The 17,682-nt window shown below is 58.2% G+C and overlaps 1 protein-coding gene across 3 annotated transcripts in view; it reads left to right on the forward strand.

Moving 5' to 3' along the window:
* Positions 1–17,682, forward strand: part of DPY19L3 (dpy-19 like C-mannosyltransferase 3) — a 31,148-nt gene continuing 13,466 nt past the window's right edge. For 2 of the 3 annotated variants that reach the window (XM_036013302.1, XM_036013303.1), the window contains exons 1-12: positions 1–153; positions 1,038–1,179; positions 2,004–2,140; positions 7,837–7,927; positions 9,461–9,582; positions 10,065–10,210; positions 11,412–11,535; positions 12,269–12,403; positions 14,211–14,342; positions 15,636–15,737; positions 16,427–16,500; positions 16,693–16,851. In XM_036013302.1, coding sequence (XP_035869195.1) covers positions 1,077–1,179; positions 2,004–2,140; positions 7,837–7,927; positions 9,461–9,582; positions 10,065–10,210; positions 11,412–11,535; positions 12,269–12,403; positions 14,211–14,342; positions 15,636–15,737; positions 16,427–16,500; positions 16,693–16,851 — 1,325 coding nt within the window. In that variant the 5' untranslated portion in view covers positions 1–153; positions 1,038–1,076. The remainder of the gene's footprint in view (positions 154–1,037; positions 1,180–2,003; positions 2,141–7,836; positions 7,928–9,460; positions 9,583–10,064; positions 10,211–11,411; positions 11,536–12,268; positions 12,404–14,210; positions 14,343–15,635; positions 15,738–16,426; positions 16,501–16,692; positions 16,852–17,682) is intronic. The other variant, XM_036013304.1, reaches the window with a different exon arrangement.

A 17,682-nucleotide genomic window follows, 5' to 3' on the forward strand; every position in this document is an offset into this window, starting at 1 on the left:
GCGCGCCCCCGGCGGGGCGCGGACGTCCCCAGGCTCCATTTCCGGGCGGTGCGCGAGGCTCCACGGGTCCGGGTAGTCCTCGGGCCTCGGCCCTCAGCGCCCCGCCCACCGGTCCTGCCGCGCCCGGAGCGGCGCTTGGACCGCGGAGCACAGGTGTGTGCTCTGGCGACCCGGCCGTGCTGGTCGGTAGTGATCCGGCGCTGCTCCGTCCCTTTGCGCGCTGCGCGCCGTGACTTCTCGGGGACGGGAGGCCAGTGTCGCGGTCGGCGCGGCTGCCACAGCGCCGGCCCCGCGTGGATCTAGTGTGTGTCCGCTGTCGTGGCGCCCCGAGTGTGGCCGCTGTGGGGCTTCGACAACCTGTGCGCCTGCAGTAAGGGGACCCGCGGCTCCGAACCTGCGCTTCGGAGTTTGTCCCGCGTGCGCGTGGGGCGCGTGGCTTTGTGTGAACGAGGGCGTGAATGAGCGAGTGGACGAAGGAGTGAACGAACCGACGGAGGAATGAGTTAATGAGCGAATGGACGAATGAAGGAGTGAATGGACGAATGGACGAGCGAGTGAATGAGTGGCATAACATGGGTCGGTTCTTTTCCACGGAGCAAGCTGTTTGCCTTTAGGGGGTCATAACCCGCCCAAAGCCTCACAGCTGGCACCGCTCTCCACTCGGGCCCGGCAGGGAGCACAGATGTTGAAATCCACGCAGGACACAACCTGCGGTTCAGGTCTTCACGACCAGGCAGGGGACAAGCTTTCGGGACCCCTTGGTGGCATGCAGCTGTGGGAGTAACATGCAGGACACAGTTAGGTGACACTGCACGGTGGCAGGGGGCTCAGGCAGCGACGAGGGCAGGGGCTGCTGGCGTCCCGGGGGCATCCCTCACAAACACCTCATCCACACGTTCTTGTGTTGAGTGCAGAGTTGCCGGCTGGTGGAGATGTGAAGGGAAGACGGGAAAGGGCCAAGGAAGGTCGCCTGTGCCCAGGGTGCGCTGGGGCTGGGGCAGTGGACGGTCCTGGCATTTCCTCTGCGCTACCTGCAGGAGCCGTGGGGAGAACCCTGCGCCAGAGCCTTCAACACCATGATGTCCATCAGGCAAAGAAAAGGAGCCAAGGCCTCGGAAGTGTCTGAGGATGGCGCCGCCCAGCAGGAGAGTGTGACACCGGAACGTGAGGTGCCGTCTGGTAGGCGACAAAGCAGCACTGGGGACTGCTCTCATTTCTGCACGTGAGCTGACCCTCCCACGGGATACAAGTGATGCAGTGAGACCTGACCTCCGGGAAATGCGGGCTGATGCCCGACATTTCCATCTGACATTTCCATCTGATGAGTGACCTGCTTGCGGCTCGGAGACAGGGCTGTGCCGCCCTGGTGGCAGAAGGCCCGGCGCAGCTCGGAGGAGGGCCTGGGGTCTCGCTGTCTTGCTCCGGGCTGGCGACCGTCTGGAGCCACGGTCCCCTCGCCTGGCCTCTGCTGGCCACACTGGCCGCCTGGCCCGGGGGCGGGGGCCTTGTTTCACTAACATATTGAAACACGAGTCAGACATGTTTTATCCTTTATCTTCAGGCAAATTCCTGAATTTTCCTCCTTTACTCTTTTCGGTGGGATTTAGAGTTATTGGTCAAATGGTAACTGGGTCACAAATTGTAGGCAGACTTGACCTCCTCGACACGGAACCCACTGTCTCCGTCTCACAAACTTAGTGGCCACACTGTGGTCACTGAACTGTGCCCAACCCAGGCCCTGGGTGTTCAGGTGGGGAAGACAGCTCCTCAAGAAGCCCACGTTCCAGTGGGCAGGATGGGTGAATGTGGTTAGACGCAGTGGGAGAGGCTGCAGCGAGCGGGTGGGCGCCGGCTGGAGGTTGCAGGAGGAGCCCCGGCCTGCTGCTGTGGGCGGGCGTGGTGTGGCTCCCCAGCGACGGGCAGCCGGGACGCAGCAGGCGTGGTGGTCAGAGGCAGGACGGTGCAGTTCTCCACTGACTTAGTGATCGGTCTGGCTTTTCCAGGAGGCTGTACCGGGAGAAGACTGTGGCAGATCCTGTCACTCACAGCCGGTGGAGCCATAGCCCTCTGTGCTGGAGTGCTGACCTCCGTCTACCTGGCCACTCTACATGAAAATGACCTGTGGTTTTCGAACATTAAGGTACGAGCTTTCTGTGCCCTGGGCTCCTCTGTGTGCCCAGGGAGGGCCCACGCCCCGTGGCTTCCCATGAAGAAGCCAGTCTCTGAAAGTTTGGCTGTGGCATAAATAGGTTTGTGTTTGTGAGGGTGACATGAGGCCAGAATGTCTACAGTCAAGCGAGTTTCGTCACTGGTGACGCAGCGGAGGCGCAGGGTGAGGGTCTGTCAGCCAGGATTGCGTAACCGGCGCCCTCAGGGCTGGGGGCGGGGCCTCCCGGTGGGTCCAGGGCTCTCACTGCGGGCTCTCACTTCTGCGTGTGCGCGCAGACAGGGTCACGGGAGGGGTTCCTCTTCCGGGCACAGTTTAAAGAAACAGGAGAGCAGCTCAGAAGGCGCTGCCGGGAGCCGCGCCTTCCCCGCTGAGGGCGTCTCACTGCTCGCGCTCTGAGGAGGGCCTGCGGCGTTCTAAACACCGGCCTCCTGCTGTCTTTCTGCACTCTTCCAAGCGTGTCTAGACGTCCTTTCTTCATTAGATGCTGTTTTCACAGCAAGTCTGTTTGCAAGGGAAGTTACTCGTTGGCCGTGTTTTTGCACCAAACATGCCTTGCTTCGATCCAGAGTGTCATGATCTTTGACCTTACTCACTGCTGCGGCTACTGATGGCTAGTTGAAGAGATGAAAGAGACGAAACCCACCTCCCAAAGTCAAAGGTTTACGGCCTCTGAGAGTACTCAGAGGCATCAGTGAGGAATCGAAAGGCACTTCCCACAGAGAGTTTTCCAAAATGCTTGGAGCTCTGGTTTGTTGGAATGACAGGTTTGATGCGTCTGACTGGTTCCCGGCAGCTGGTGGTGCGGCCCGTGTCGACACACCTTTGCACGAGCGACCGTGACAGCAGAGGGGTCACAGCTCTTGTCCTTCGGTGACCATTGCTAGTTTTTGTTGTCAGGAAGAATTCCACTCACCTTTGTCTCTTTAAAAGGGAGCGCTCATAAAGAGAGTCCTCGGATCGAGGCAGGTCAACGCTCGCTCACTGACACGAGTGTTCTGAGTCGAGGCTCAGACGCCCCTGTGGGGGCGCGCGGCTGAAGTCGGGCGCTGGTGACTGCGTGATCAGGAGACGGCGGGGGAGGCCGGGTGACTCTACTTTAAACCGCCGGTGTTGTTCTCTGGTCTGAGGCTCGGGTGTGGCCTTGGCAGCAGCAGCCTCAGCTGAACGCATCCCATTGTCCAGACGCCCCGGGCACCCTCGATGTTTCTCCTGTTCCCTTCATCCTGCTGCTGCTGCTTTGCTCAGCGCCAGGTCTGTGGGGAACTTGGGTTTAAGCACTGGGAGCCTGGAGAGGGTAACGAAGCCTTTGGAATTGGCCGGCAGCCTTGAACCTGGTCAGTGTACGCTCTGCACCTGCCATGAGCTGGCAGACACTGTTGTCAGTGGGGGCAGCGCCGCCGGCAGGACAGCCCCCGTCTTCAAGAGGTCGCCCTGGAGAGGGACGCAGGCCCACAGCAGCCCCATGCGCATCGCGCTGGTGCTGTGTGGGGCTGACGTGGAGTGCCATGGGGTCCGGTGGGAGGGTCGGGGGCCGGGGGTGTCCTGGGTGACGTGACGTCCCTGAGACCTGAAGGTGGGAGGGGTGAGCTGGGCAGGGCGGGGAGAGTGAGTGTCACAGGGAAGCGACACATGCAGGAAGCTCCAGGGGCTCAGCAGCCTCCCCGAGTGCCGGCTGTCCCCCTTCCTCCCTGTCCCTCAAGGCGGCATGGAGGGCCGTCTGTCCAGCCGGGAGCCTCTTCCCACACGCCCACCGCCGCTCCTCCCCGGGCCTCTGTTCAGTCGTTCTTCCTCCGAGAGGCCTGCCCTGCCCCTCCCTCCCTCTCGCAGTCTCCGCTCCACTCGCTGCGTTTTACTTGTTTGCTCCGGACTGTGAACTCCGGGAGGACAGAGGTGTGTGTCTCTGTGTTCCCTGCCGCACCCCCGGCAGAAGCGTGCTTGTCGCCGGCTGCTCAGAGTGTGTCTGTGGGCCGAGGGGCCGAGTCCGAGGAGGACGCAGAGCCCAGCCAGGAGCACAAGTCCTGTGGGGAGGCCAGTGCGACGGTTTGGGCAGAGTCTCTTTATTCTCCCTGGCTGATGCTGCTCTTCTTTGTAAAAAATTTTTTTTTAATTAAAAAAAAATTTTTATTTATTTTTAGAGAGGGAAGGAAGGGAGAAAGAGAGAGAGAAACATCAGTGTGCGGTTGCTGGGGGTCATGGCCTGCAACCCAGGCATGCGCCCTGACTGGGAATTGAACCTGCGACACTTTGGTTTGCAGCCTGCACTCAATCCACTGAGCTATGCCAGCCAGGGCTTGATGCTGCTCTTTCCTTGAGGTTGTCTTCCTTTTTTAAAAATGCATCATTCTTTCTCGTTGAAAAATAAACCCTTGGGCTCAAGGACTAAATTCTTAGAACTTTTTTCCCAGCAAGTAAGTGTTCAGTGATAAGGAAGGGTGATTCTCAAGGGGCTCAAAGAGGTCACTCAGGTCACTCAGTTTTCTTCAGTGTGTTTTTCCTCGTGCTGACCCTTTCCCCCGTCACCCTGCTGTGCACTTGGTGCCACAGAAGCTGCACGTCTTCCCGCTGGACGATCTTGCAAGGCAAGGAGTCCTTGGAATATACAGGGTCTGTCCGCAGGCGGCAGCCACAGCAGGCCCGGGACTGGTGGCTGCCCCGTGGGAGCCCAGTTACTTCTACGGTGGTCCCAGCACCACAGAGCTCGGCCACTCTCTCGCTACGGCGTGTCCCCTCGAGGGCAGGAACCGTTCCCTCGGACAGAGGGGTGCGAACTCAGCCAGACAGCAGACATGCATGTGCGTGGCTCTTCGCTGAGGGCACAGACCTGGGGAGCCGCCTTTTCCCGGTGAGACGATCTGTGACCCTGATTCAGAAACGGGTTGTGTTTGCAAGGTCAGTCTTCCCGGGGCTTCCCCACTAGCTGCAGCCTCTCGATTTAGGGGGCAGATTCTATGAACAAAAGTTACCTACGTGAGAATTTTAGAGACTAATGATACGTTTCCTTTGCGAACTTGGTGTTGTTTGTCTGAAAGGGCGGGTCCCCTCTGTGTTGCCCAAGGTGCAGACGGTTCATTCCGAGCCGTCATTTTCCTTCCTGGTGCTTTTCCCTTCGGGTGCCTGCGCTACGTTCTGGACACGCCGCTGCAGAGCGGCCTTAGCGGCACAGCTCCTGAACAACGCTCTCCCTTTGTCTCCCCACGCCCTCCCGTCTCCCGCTCTGGGGGAGACGTGAGCTTCTCCCCGCAGCCCTCCTGTGGAGCCGTGCAGACGCAGTCGGGAGCACGTGCTCGTCCCGCAGCGTTCGAAGCAGAGCCTGCTGCTGTGCGCGGGCCCCGCGCAGCCCACCGGGCGGAGTATAAATCGCCGTAAAACTGGGGAAGTGCCGGAGTGGGGGAAGCAGATGTTCTCTTAGCAGGAAGCAGATGTAGAACTTGCAGATGTCTGTCTGATGAAGTGTAGCGGTTGGTTCCGTGCAGCTGGTGCCAAGATCCCCGATTCATCACGTGCGGGTGCGTCTTGGCTAATTACAGCCCTCTGCTCTGTGCACGCTCCGGCTGTGCTAATGAGGAGGGGGGCCACGGAAGCTTTCTGCCGTTAGTGCTTCGAGCAGTGTTTGCCCACCCCCCCTTACGAAGTCAGCCTTTTACTCTCAGACCGTGTTGGGGAAGGAGCCGCAGGTGAGGACCGTGCTGTGGCTCTCCCGTCTGATTGGCGGGCGTAGGTTCGATGTCAGAATGTCCCAGGGGAGACAGTGAAGTGTGAGCACGTTAAGGCAGCTGGAGAGACCGGTGTGGCTCAGTTGGTTGGAGTGTCATCCCATAACCTAAAGGTTGCAGGTTCAATTCCCGGTCAGGGCACATGCCTAAAAGCAGTAAAAAAGTGTCCTTGGGTGAGGATTAAAAAAAAATTTTTTTAAGGCAGCTGGAGAGAAGAAAAAGAATGTAATTAAACTGAATGTTTTCTTTTTATTTGCGTGGAAGAAAGCTAATAGTGGTTCAGTTAACGTCTAGAAGGGAGTGATACTAGTTTAGTTTTACGTTATCAAAAGGAATAGAGTCGGTTTTCTCAGAGGTTAAAATAAGGGTGGATGAAGTAATGTGGCTAAGAAGTGTTGCCTTTGCTGCTGCGAAAGGTGACATCTCAAATCCGGAGCAAATGTAACAGCTGGAAAAGCTGCACCATTTCATGTTGTCCTTTTTACAAAGCACTTGTGCTAATGAATGAAATCTCAGAACCTGACTGAGTCTTCTGTTTAATGTTTGATCTTTCCAGGATACATTTATTTTCTATGAAAGGAAGCTCATTGTATAAGGTTTGCTGCCGTGCCCACTTTCCCATTTTTTTTCTAGAGTTAACAAAGATAGAACATGATAATTTGTTTTTCAAGGCCAATGATTGGATGTCTGTACTCTTAAATACTTGAGTATTTCTTCCATGTGTTATTCATGAACTGATTTATACAACTTTTTTTAAAGAATAGGAGGAATATTTAAAGGTAGAAGAAATAAATGATTTCTAGGTAAACAGCAGGAGTGGTTCCTTTAACGAGGTACTTACTACTGTTTGAAACGTAGTTGGCAGCAGGGAAATGCGGACGTGCCGACAGAGGTTCGTCTGTGGACCAGGCAGGCTTCCCCTTCCCCAGGGAGGTGGGTTTGTGGGTGGGGCCGGCTGGGGCAGGGAGCCGGAGGTGAGACACAGTCCGGGCAGCGCGCTGCAGATTCTGGGCTGGAGGTCTGAACGCTGGTGTGGAGGGATCTGTAGTGACACAGTACAGTTCTCTGCCCACTTATGTCATGTTCTCACATATGTGAGAATATACATATCTGCACATATATATAAAATACAGGATCTAAGAGTATTAATGCAATCATTCCAGAAACTTCTCCGGCCTCATTACCAGTTGCCTGCATATGTTATATTAACGGTTTAATTTTTATGAAAAGCATCTTACAACCAAGTTGACTAATAGCTATGGCTTTGCATTTTAGTTCATCTAAAACTGACTTGTTATGCAGAAGCAGTTTAAATTTCTTGTGTCCGTTTTCCTACATGACTGTCAGCCCACGTGTGAGAGGCGTGCCCCATTTCACCAAGAGTGCCGTGTACTCCTGTAACACAAAGAAAAGTGTTCCTCTTGTGTGATACTGTCAGCTGGTGTCTGATGCAATTACAGTTCTTTTCATTTGTTTTTTTTATCCCCACCTGAGGACATGCTTACTGATTGCAGAGGGAGGGGGAGGAGGAGAGGAACATGCAAGGCTCTTGGGGGACCTTTAATGCTGTTCCTGTTTTGTCTTTCACCGATATCATGTAAGAATGGCAGTGTGTGTTTTTAAAGTTGTAATTTGTGTGAAATACAAGAAAAATGGTAACTCTGAGACACCAACTAAATGGAACTGGTTGCCTCTGTTTTTTTAAATGCTTTGCTGCGGGCAGTTTTAAGCATCCACACCAGCAGAGAGGATGGTATGATAAACCCCTCCCTGTAATGCACACCCGGCTTCAGCAGCAGCCAGCCTTCTGCTGTTTTCATTTGCCAAGATTTCCTGAGGCTGCATTTTCAGTTTGTTTTCCTTTTAAGTTGTAGCCCTGGGCCCCGTTTCCATAGTGACCGTGGATGCTGGCGCCCTGGAGGGCTGCAGACGCACGGCCTCCCTTCGTTTCAGGAGGTGGAGCGGGAGATCTCCTTCCGGACCGAGTGCGGGCTGTACTACTCCTACTACAAGCAGATGCTGCAGGCGCCCAGCCTCCTGCAAGGTACTGGGGCCGGGGCGCCCGTCGCTTTCCCTCGGGGGGCAGTGGTCTGCCCGTGGGGGGGGGTTTGCTCTGGGACCTCGCCTCTCGGCTCTGCTCCACCCCAGACTCAGTCTGCTTGCCGTTTCTCGGTGTTGCAGCTGACTCTCCTCAGACCGTCTCCTCTCGGAGGCCTCTCTGCAGGGGGAGGAGCCTCTGCAGGGGGAGGAGGAGCAGTGTCCGGAAGGGGCATTTGGATAGCACACGAAAGTCCCAGTGGTCCCGGGGGCCCTGTCCGTCCCTTCGTGTTGCAGTTGCCACTGTCGCTGCTTCTCAGCGTTCAGGGCCAGAGGGACCCCCGAGGGGCCCAGGCCACAAGTGCTGGTGCGCCCGCCCTGACAGTGACTCGGGTCCCATGGGTGCCCTGCTGCACTCCCATGGGTCACGGTGAGACCCGAGATTCTCGTCACCTTCCTTTCCGTGCCCTAAAAGCCCGTCAGGCCGTTCCTGGGTAGACAGGCAGCTTTCCCCGTGATAAGGCGAATGACCCGCCAGCCCTTTCAGGAGTATCGCCCAGACCCAGCGTCTCAGCGGGGTCACAGAGGGACAGTCTGGTCCTGTACCTCCTCCTGTGTCTGTCAGTGGGAGCTCTGTGCCGGAGAAAGCCTTTCCTCCCCAACTGTCTGGTGGCCCGAGGTGTGGTTGGTCCCAGGGAGGCGGCCCGAGGGGAGCTTCCTGCAGGGTGAGGCAGAGCCTGGCTATCGGCCAAGAGTCAGCAGTGGGCTGCTGTGGAGACCGGTCTCTGTGGAGACCATGTCTGCCTGCCTCTGGGCCTCGGTTCCCGTCTGTCCTCACATGCCCGCTGCCTGGGCTCCCACCCACTGGGCTTCGGCCTCAGGCGGGGCAGGGCACGGGATGCTGGGCAGGTGGCCTGGGCCGAACACTGGCTCCTGCAAAAAAAAAAAAGAGAAGAGATGGCGTGTTCAAGCAGCGGGTCGTCAGTCAGCCTCTGAGACAGAGACGCACCAGGCCCCGAGCGGAGACGCGGGGGTGCGGGTTGGGCGGCTGCTGCGGGGCCGAGAGCCTGTCGCCCTCCCAAGGCCACTGTCAGGCCACGTGTCGCCTGCGAGGGTCACTCTTTCGTGAACTTTCACACGGACAGGGGTGGGAGGAAGCCTGCCGTGGGCGTCGGTGGGGTTTCCAGGTCCAGCCCCAGGCCGCACGCCACCGTCGCTGCCCTGTCTCTCTGTGCCTTTTAATCCGTGGATTCCCCTCCATTTGTTCTCACTGGTTTTTGTTGAAAACCTCAGTCCCTCCACCAGACAGAGTCTCCCGCTCTCCAGGCTCCGCTGCAGCCCCCGGTGCCCTTCCGTGTCCCGGCTGTCCAGTGGTCTGACTGTCCCGCTGGTGGGGGCGGGCTAGGGGCCGGGACGCAGGGTCCGGCAGGGTGTGGAGGCTGCCGCAGGCGTCCACTCCCAAGAGCCCACGAATGCTTGTGAATCAGTGAAGAATTTGAATTGTAACCATTTTCTCTGACTTTTCAAATATCCACCTTAGGTTTTCACGGCCTCATGTACGACAACAAAACCGAATCCATGAGGACAATCAACCTCCTGCAGCGAATGAACATTTACCAGGAGGTTCTCCTCAGCGCTCTGTACCGAGCCCTGCCCGTGCAGGTGGGTCGCGCAGTGGGTCGTGCAGGCGGCCCCGCGCGTGCGCGCCGCTGAGCGCAGGGACCCGCTACTCCGGTCTCCACCTGGACGGGTCTGGCGTCAGGTCACTCCGGATTGTCGGCCACCCCCGCATTGTCTTCCCGGAGGCTGCGACCTTGGCTCGGTGTTTGTGCTTCGTGAGACATCCTGTGCGGGTGGCTGCCTCCTGGGGGTCGTGTGCGTGCGCAGGCTGGGAGTGGTACGTGTCCCCGTGCGGAGCCGTGTCCGCTCTCCTCTCTGTAACCTCTGAAGTGAAAACATCGGGCGGTTCGCGAGTCCCAGCGACCGCTTCTCGCCTGGCCGAGGTGCGACTGGACACAGTGGCCGTGAACCTGTCCGCAGACCGAAGCCAGAGCCCCCGGGCCCCGCCCCACTGCTGTCGCGGTTTAACGGCGCGGACAGGGCTGGGGCTCCCCTGACGGGCGCGTGCTGTCGTCCCTCCGCAGAAGTACCTGGAGCCGGTCTATTTTTACATCTACACCCTGTTCGGGCTCCAGGCGGTCTACGTCGCGGCCCTCTACGTGACCAGCTGGCTCCTCAGCGGCACGTGGCTGGCGGGGCTGCTGGCCGCGTGCTGGTACGTCACCAACAGGTGAGCGGGGCCTGCGCGCCTCTCCCCCCGGGCACGCGTGCGCACGGGCGGCTCTTCGTTTCCGGTCGACGTGGGAGCCTCTGCCGCGTGGCGTCTGTGCGCCTGGGTCAGGGAGGCGGGGCGTCCTGCGTGCGCGCCCCCGGCCTCGGTCAGGGAGGCTGCACGTCCTGCGCGCGCCCCGGCCAAGGGGCGGGGCCCTGGCCTGCGAGTCGGGAGAGCTGTGCGCGGTGCCCCTCTGCCTGCCGCCGTCCCTCGTGTTGTGCAGTGGGCTGCGGCCGCCGCTTACGGTGAGCGAAGCACAGAGCTCTGCGCAGACGCGAGGGACGTTTCCGCCCTCCGATCGTCTGCTTCTGCGCGCCGCAGCGCTGTGAGACGCACTCTTCAGACATTGAACACGTGCTGCAAACTGCCTGACCGACAGTGGCAGCACCAGGGCTGACGGGAGACTTCCCGCCGACTCACACCCAGGTTCTGACGTTTACTTTACAGCCCTGGGCAGATTACTTTTTATGTAACTTTACTAAGTAGTAACTATATGCCCAGCACTCAGCAACGTGCTTTGCGAGTGCGTTGTTACTTACGGGTGTGTGAGCGTACGTGAGAATGCACAGGGAGAGAGGTCGAGGCGCATGTGTTCACACCGACATGCTCACAGCTCAGTGTCGGGCAGAACTCAGACTCTCAGCCCGAGGGGCCGATGGGTCCTGCTGCCTTGGCATCTGAGCTTACTGTATCTATCACTCCTGCAAGGGCCAGTGAAAGTCAAGTTTATTGTCTGCCTGAAGAGTAAATGCAGGATGTTTACTGAGCACCTACTATGTGCAGGGTGGTTCCTAGTACCAGGCGTGCAGAGAGGGACACCGGCCTGCCCTTGCCCTTCAGGGGTGCACGAGGAGGCGGGGAGCTTGCACACCGGTCCTCGAGGGCCAGGCGGGACTCTAGTCTGACGCAGGGGAGGGCATGGGCGCTGGTGGCGTGGGGGGTGGTGGCAGGCCGTCAGCGTGGGCACGTCTGTTCACTGCCCCAGCCCCCACCTGAACACGCGTGTGCAGATGGGCGACCTGGGTCTCAGTGCCGATTACAATGACCGAGAGCCTGCAAGCAGAATCTAAGTGTCCATAATGCAGCGTAGCCGCCGCTGCAGGACGGCCGGGTGTGACCCCGTGCGAGGGCAGCGGCGGGCACTGTGTCTTCCCTGCAGAGTCGACACGACCCGGGTAGAGTTCACCGTCCCGCTGCGGGAGAACTGGGCGCTGCCCTTCTTTGCCGTCCAGGTGGCGGCCGTCACGTACTTCCTGAGGCCCAACCTGCGGCCTCTGTCTGAGGTGAGCTGTCGTGAAATGTCCTGCCTTTTTTCTTTTAATTTTATTTATTTATTTTCAGAGAGAGGGGGAGGGAGGGAGAAAGAGAGGGAGAGAAACATCCATGTGTGGTTGCCTCTCGCACACCCCCTACTGGGGACCTGGCCAGCATCCCAGGCTGGTGCCCTGACTGGGAACTGAACCGGCGACCCTTCGGTTCACAGGCTGGTGCTCAACCACTGAGCCGACCGGCCAGGACAAAGGTCCTGCATTTTCAGTCTCTAGTTGCGTCCGAGCTTCAGAAGTGGTGACCTGCACCCTGTCCCGGAGTCTGGGAATGGGCCTCAGTGCGTGGCCAGTGTTTTAAGTGAAATGAAGTCTGTTTCTGAGCCGTTTCCTCCTTTGCAAAGAAAATGGTTTCTTTTTGTTGTTGTTGAAATACATATTCTGCCCTTACATGGTTGTAGCAAAACCATAGTTTCTACAAAACTGCCAGAATTCTGAAGCCCCGTCTCTCGAGATGTGACGTGACGCATCATCGCCTCCGTGCCAGCGCGGGGCTCGAGCCCCATGTGGGAGTGTTTGCATGCCAAGCGTCACCGGGGGCCTTTAGAGCTTACATAACAAGTGCAGCAGTGTCAGAGCAGCGGCGTAGGGTCTTCCGCGTGGTGACAGAGGTCTGACCGCTCTTGGAAACTTCTCTGTGAGGCTTTCCTTCACCGGCGACTCGGACTCACACGGGGCTCTCTGTCTCCAGAGGCTGGCCCTTCTCGCCATTTTCGTGTCGACCTTCGTCTTCAGCCTGACCTGGCAGTTCAATCAGTTCACGATGCTGCTGCAGGCGCTGGGGCTGTTCGCCCTGGACTCCCTGGATATGCTGCCGGCCCTGAAGGTGAGCACCGCCGGCCGCCGGCCACTGCTGCCTTGGAAGGAGCGTGGCATGTGGGTGTTTCCCTGAGGTGGGGGCTGCTTGCAGCTCACAGGACTGTGGTGTTTGGAGAGGGCGATTCTCGCAGCCTCACCGGACCGTCTTAACTTGTCTTCTGCGTGTTGTACGTTAAGTGGTACAAGGGGAGATCTCAGAGAGAAACCGGAATTATCTTCTGGGGGGCGGGCCCTGTAGTCCAGGCTTCCCCCGCCCACTGGGCGAGTGTTCTAGGCACACACCTGTACACGCCTGTATCAGCGCACCAGCTGGCGTTGTTGTGAGAGGCTGTGCTCGGCCTCGGTGAACTTTTAGGAGACCCTTTCAACACGTCTGCCCATTCCACGATGGGTGATTGACGAGCACACCTGCCCACACCATGCCGAGTGGTCAGCAGTTTTTGACCAAAAACAGTGTGACTCCCACCCGTCTCCACCGCCTCCCCCCACTCCAGCCCCGTGCCCCACCCTCCCTATTCACCTGATCTCGCCCCGAGCAACTGAGTTTTGTTTCCCTGGGTGGGAAACGTCCCCGAAGGGAAACAAAACCCAGCAGAAGCACTCACGAGCCTCAGATGGAGAGGACTGGGAAGGGGCTGAGGTCTGGGCGTGTGAACATAACACACAATTTTTCATGGATGAGCTCTGGAGGTCTTTGGGCCCCCCTCCGGTACATTTATTTGGAGCATAAATATCCAGGTCCACTGCCCTTTTTAAAGATGACTTAAGTTTTAATTTACATGATAGCTCTTTTACAGTGTGTGGCTGTGTACTGACTTTTTCCCAAGGAAGTCCGTGGGTATGTGACAGCTCTTCTGCCGTACTTCATAAAATTTTCATAGTAACATTTAACCAGCTGGCGTGTGCGTCTCTGTTGACTTGCCACAGGGACCTCGCCTGTGGCACACGGAGCCGCGGCCCTCGTTTGTGTCCTCGTGTGTGTGACAGGCCTGAGGCTTAAGTCCTTGATGCAGGTCTGTGTCTTGCGAGGTCGCAGAACAAAGCAGGGGGGAACCCTGATTCGCTGCAGAACACAGTGAACTTTCCGTGAGCCGGTATGAATAGGAAGTGGCCTAATTGGAAAGAGAAGACAGAGCTATCAGCTCTTTATTCTTTTTTGTGTGTGAGGCACTTTCTTCGGTCCAGGTGGGTGGGGTTTGCTTCTTTCTGTCTTTACTCCACCCAGAGGGGAGCACTTCTCCTGTGCAGCTCTGCACGGGACCCCGAGTGGTCCCCCTGCCGGCCCCCAGGCACCGAGGCAGGTGTGAACACCCCTGTCTTCCCTGCGAGGCAGTCCCCACGGCTGGTTTCTGCCGGGGTCCGTGTGCCCCTGGTGCCGCTCTGTGCCTGCACCCACTCCCACGAGGTTTTCAGTCCCTGGGGGAGGTAACCACACACACAGACAAAGGGAACGTTGAATGCCGTGGTTCCGCAGCGGGGAAGTGGGAAGCGATAGAATACAGGAAGATACTGACGGTCGGCTGTCAGCCGTGACTGTGAAAGAGCTGGGAAGAAGACGGGAGGTTCCCGGAATGTATCTGCGGCATTGTGTGCCGCCTCCGCTGCATGGTGTCCAGTTTGTTTCCTCGTCAGTTAAGGTTACAAAGTGTCAAGTGTTTTGCAGTTAACGTTAAGTAAACAGAAGCCGATGATTTAGTTTCCTCCTGTTTAGCTCGTGTTACTGGCGCGGCTGTGTTTTCTGTGCGTCTGGGACTGAGGCGGGTTGCTGTCTCGGGACGGACGGACGGCCTCACCGGACTGTCTGGCCGTTGCAGGTGACGTGGCTGTACGCGATTCAGGTCGCAGCTCTGCTCCTGGTCTGCGCCCTTCAGTTCTTCAACTCCATGATTCTTGGGTCGCTGCTCATCAGTTTCAACCTCTCAGTGTTGATTGTACGAAGACTTCAGGTAGGCCTTTTCCTGTCTGTGTTTTTATGTAAACAGTGTGGTTTGTGGGACTTCATTTTCATGCAGTGTTCAGAGGGACACGTGTGAGCAAATTCCCACTAAAAAGCAGGAAGGGGAGTATCGGTATTTGCTTTTGGGAAGTTCCTGGTTAGCATTCCTGTTTGTATTATTTCCCTGAGAACTGGAGTCATCATCCCATTCAGGGATCAACCCCGGATGCCTGCTTGGGTGCCGTGGGTTCCAAGTTGGAACAGCAGAGAAAGCCTTTACAGCCCTGCCTGTGCCAGACTGCAGAGTAGGCGCTGCTGGAGCAGGGACGCGCTCAGGCCCGCTGGCAGGGTGGGCGCCACGCTCTGCCCCTGCCCTAGCCCCTGCCCCAGCCCTAGCCCCTGCCCCAGCCCCTGCCCCAGCCCCAGCCCCAGCCCCTGCCCCTGCCCCTGCCCCTGCACCTGGTTACCGAGTTCTCAGAGAACTGGAGCTCTCAGAAACCCTCGCAGATGCCTCTGGAAACAAGGGGACGTTTCCTAGCGTATCACGTTTGAACACAGTGACCCGGTCTTCTGACTTTGTCGTCTAAGCAGAGTTTTCAGGACTTACACGACCTTTCAGAATCGGTGGTTTTCCCTTTGTAGCAGCAGCGAGCCTGCCGACTGCCCCCTAAGCACGTGAGAAACTCGTGAGCACTTCGCCGTCCAGGAGGCAGTTGGTTTTCTGCTTCCGGAAGAGCAAACCCTTTTTCTCACTGGTCTTTGTGGAAGCTGCTACGGGCCAGCCCACAGGGATTTTTAGAAACAGGCCTTTAGGTGACGATCAAAAACATTAGCGTCTGTCACACTCTCCACCCTCGTTATCAGTAAGTGTCACTGCACGTGAACTTGCTAGATGCTGTCACGTGTGAACACCTGTGAGGTTTCTGAGGCTGGGAGAAAGCTAGGGCACATCCGTGTGCACGGCTGCCCTGTGCTCGCCGGGAGCCGCCGTGCCTGTGGCCCCCGGGTGAGGGGCCGAGGGCGGTTCCGTCCGTGTCCCTGAGCACTCGAGAGTGGCAGGCCCTGGGCTCTGGTGGCAAAGGGCATGCTTTCCCACCTTACGGAGCTGCTTATCAAAGGATTCGTGTAGTTTTAGCAAATTGCAAATATTACAATAATATAAACATGAGAATTGGTAGGTCGTATTTTCCACATACTTTCTCGATATGTTGTGCGACCCGATGTTTCAATCCTTAAGTAATCCTAAGTGTTTATGAAGTTACATTAAAATTTAAGAACTAAAACTCAGTTCTTTAATTTCTAGAAAGATCTGAAGACTGGAAACCTCCTTAGCAGGCTTGGGAAGCTGTCGCTACACTTACTCGTGGTCGTGTGTTTGACGGTTTTCCTCAACAACGTCACCAAGGTGGGTCCGTAGGGCAGACGGCCCTCCACTCTCTGCGGGGAAGAGTCGCCGGTCCACCTTCGGCTCGGTCCTGAATCGTTTCAGCAACAGGACGGTTTTCTTGACTCTGGCCCTTGCTTTCTGGTCACCCTTGAACGTGTTCTACCTTGAACACACCTTTTGAGTTATTAAACTTTTTAGAAGCTCAACTTGAAAATCATGAAACAAGTGTTTCCAGAGATCACTTTCTGCACTTAGTTTCTGGCGGGACTAAGCAAACAGCAAGGCCGGACCTTCACTGGGTTAAGTCACCGAGTGCACCGGCTTTCCTGTCAGAGCCACGTGCCCTGCCGCCGAGGGGACCCTGTGTCCTGGGGGGCGGGTCTCAGGACGGGCCACGGGTGCAGGACGTGCTTGCACTGACTGCCAAGGGGGAGACCGGCCCCTCCAGGCCCCCGTGAGCACGCCCTTCACCCGCACACCGCTCAGTGCGCACCCCGGCCTCACCCAGGCCGAGCGTCGGCAGTTCTGGGGAGGCGGGCGGCTGCAGAGGCCCTGCCCGGCGTCTCCGGCCCGAGGGCCTCCGTGCGTGTTGGCTGCGCTCGTTGCTGGCCGGCCACTGCGGGCTGGGCCCGGGGCCTGCGTGCGTGGGACTGTGGGCCACCGTGCGCCGGGCGCTGACACAGCTTCCGCTCGTCCCCCCCCTCCAGAAAACCCTCAACCTGAAGTCAGACGAGCACGTGTTTAAGTTTCTGAAAGCAAAGTTTGGCTTCGGAGCGACAAGGTATGACTATAATTTGAAATCTATTTTTTTCTTCAACAAATAAAATGTAGGTTTACTTTTTGTATTTAGTCAGCAAAGACTTTAGAACTCAAGTTATCGTTGCGCCTTCAGCTGTTAATTCCGGGCTCATTTCAAGGAGAAAGTTGTGGTTTGCCGACGCCGGACTCAGCCCTCTCTCCCGTCTGCCCCCAGAGACTTCGACGCCAACCTGTACCTCTGCGAAGAGGCCTTTGGCCTCCTGCCCTTGGACACCTTCGGGAGGCTCTCGGACACCCTGCTTTTCCACGCCCACGTGTTCGTCCTGGGCGTCACCGCGGCGGCCGCGCTGGCCGTCGCCTTCCGCAACCTCAGGTGCGGCAGCATCAGAAGCCGGGGCTGTGCCTCGGCCGGCTCGCCCGTGCTGGGGGGGACTGCGGAGCTGAGAACACGGGGAGGATGGGTCCACCTACTGGGGGGCGGGGGGGCGTTCGTCAGGGCAGCTCCGCCGTCGACGTGGGGATCTGGGCCCGGGCGGCAGTGGCCGACGTCCCAGGACACAGTCGGACCAGTGGGTGGGGCCGTAGTGCGTCCCTGTGACTTCCCAGTGAGTCCGGGGGAGGGGGGTCGGGGGGAGGCCTCCAGACGCCCGGACTGCTCCGGCCACAGCGGCACTGACCCCCGGGGACCCTGACACGGTGCCGTGTGATCTTCAAGGGGGGCCTCTGCTGTCGCTTCCTTCTCCCCGCGGCTGTGCGGCGTCCCCCCCACTCACCACCGGCACCACTAAGGGGGGCACGGACACGCGTGTTTCCCAGTGGGGTGCGGCACGCAGCACGTGAGGAGGCGTTGCTGCCGGAGGGGCACCCCGGGTCTGCGCGCAGCTGCGAGAAGCGTGGCAGCGGAGCAGTGCACTGGCCTCCCCGCCAGGCCCCGAGGGTGCGGGTGGTCACGGGCAAGTGGTGCGCGGTCTTCCTCCTGCGAACCGCCTTACAGGGGGCGAAGGGGGCATTGCTGTTGGCTGAAGGTAGTTTAGAGACGTGACGAACGCAGCATGCAAGACGAGGGTCCTGACCTGATTCGAGGAAACCCCCCGGAGAAGCAGCCGCCGCAAACAGAACGGGGTGCGAACAGGGGTCGGGTGGTGGTTCGGAGCTATTGTCAGACTCCACGGGTGTGATCCCCCGACAGAGGTGTGTTTGATGA

The sequence above is a fragment of the Phyllostomus discolor genome, chromosome 12 (assembly GCF_004126475.2).
Source record: "Phyllostomus discolor isolate MPI-MPIP mPhyDis1 chromosome 12, mPhyDis1.pri.v3, whole genome shotgun sequence".
Classification (NCBI taxonomy): domain Eukaryota; kingdom Metazoa; phylum Chordata; class Mammalia; order Chiroptera; family Phyllostomidae; genus Phyllostomus; species Phyllostomus discolor.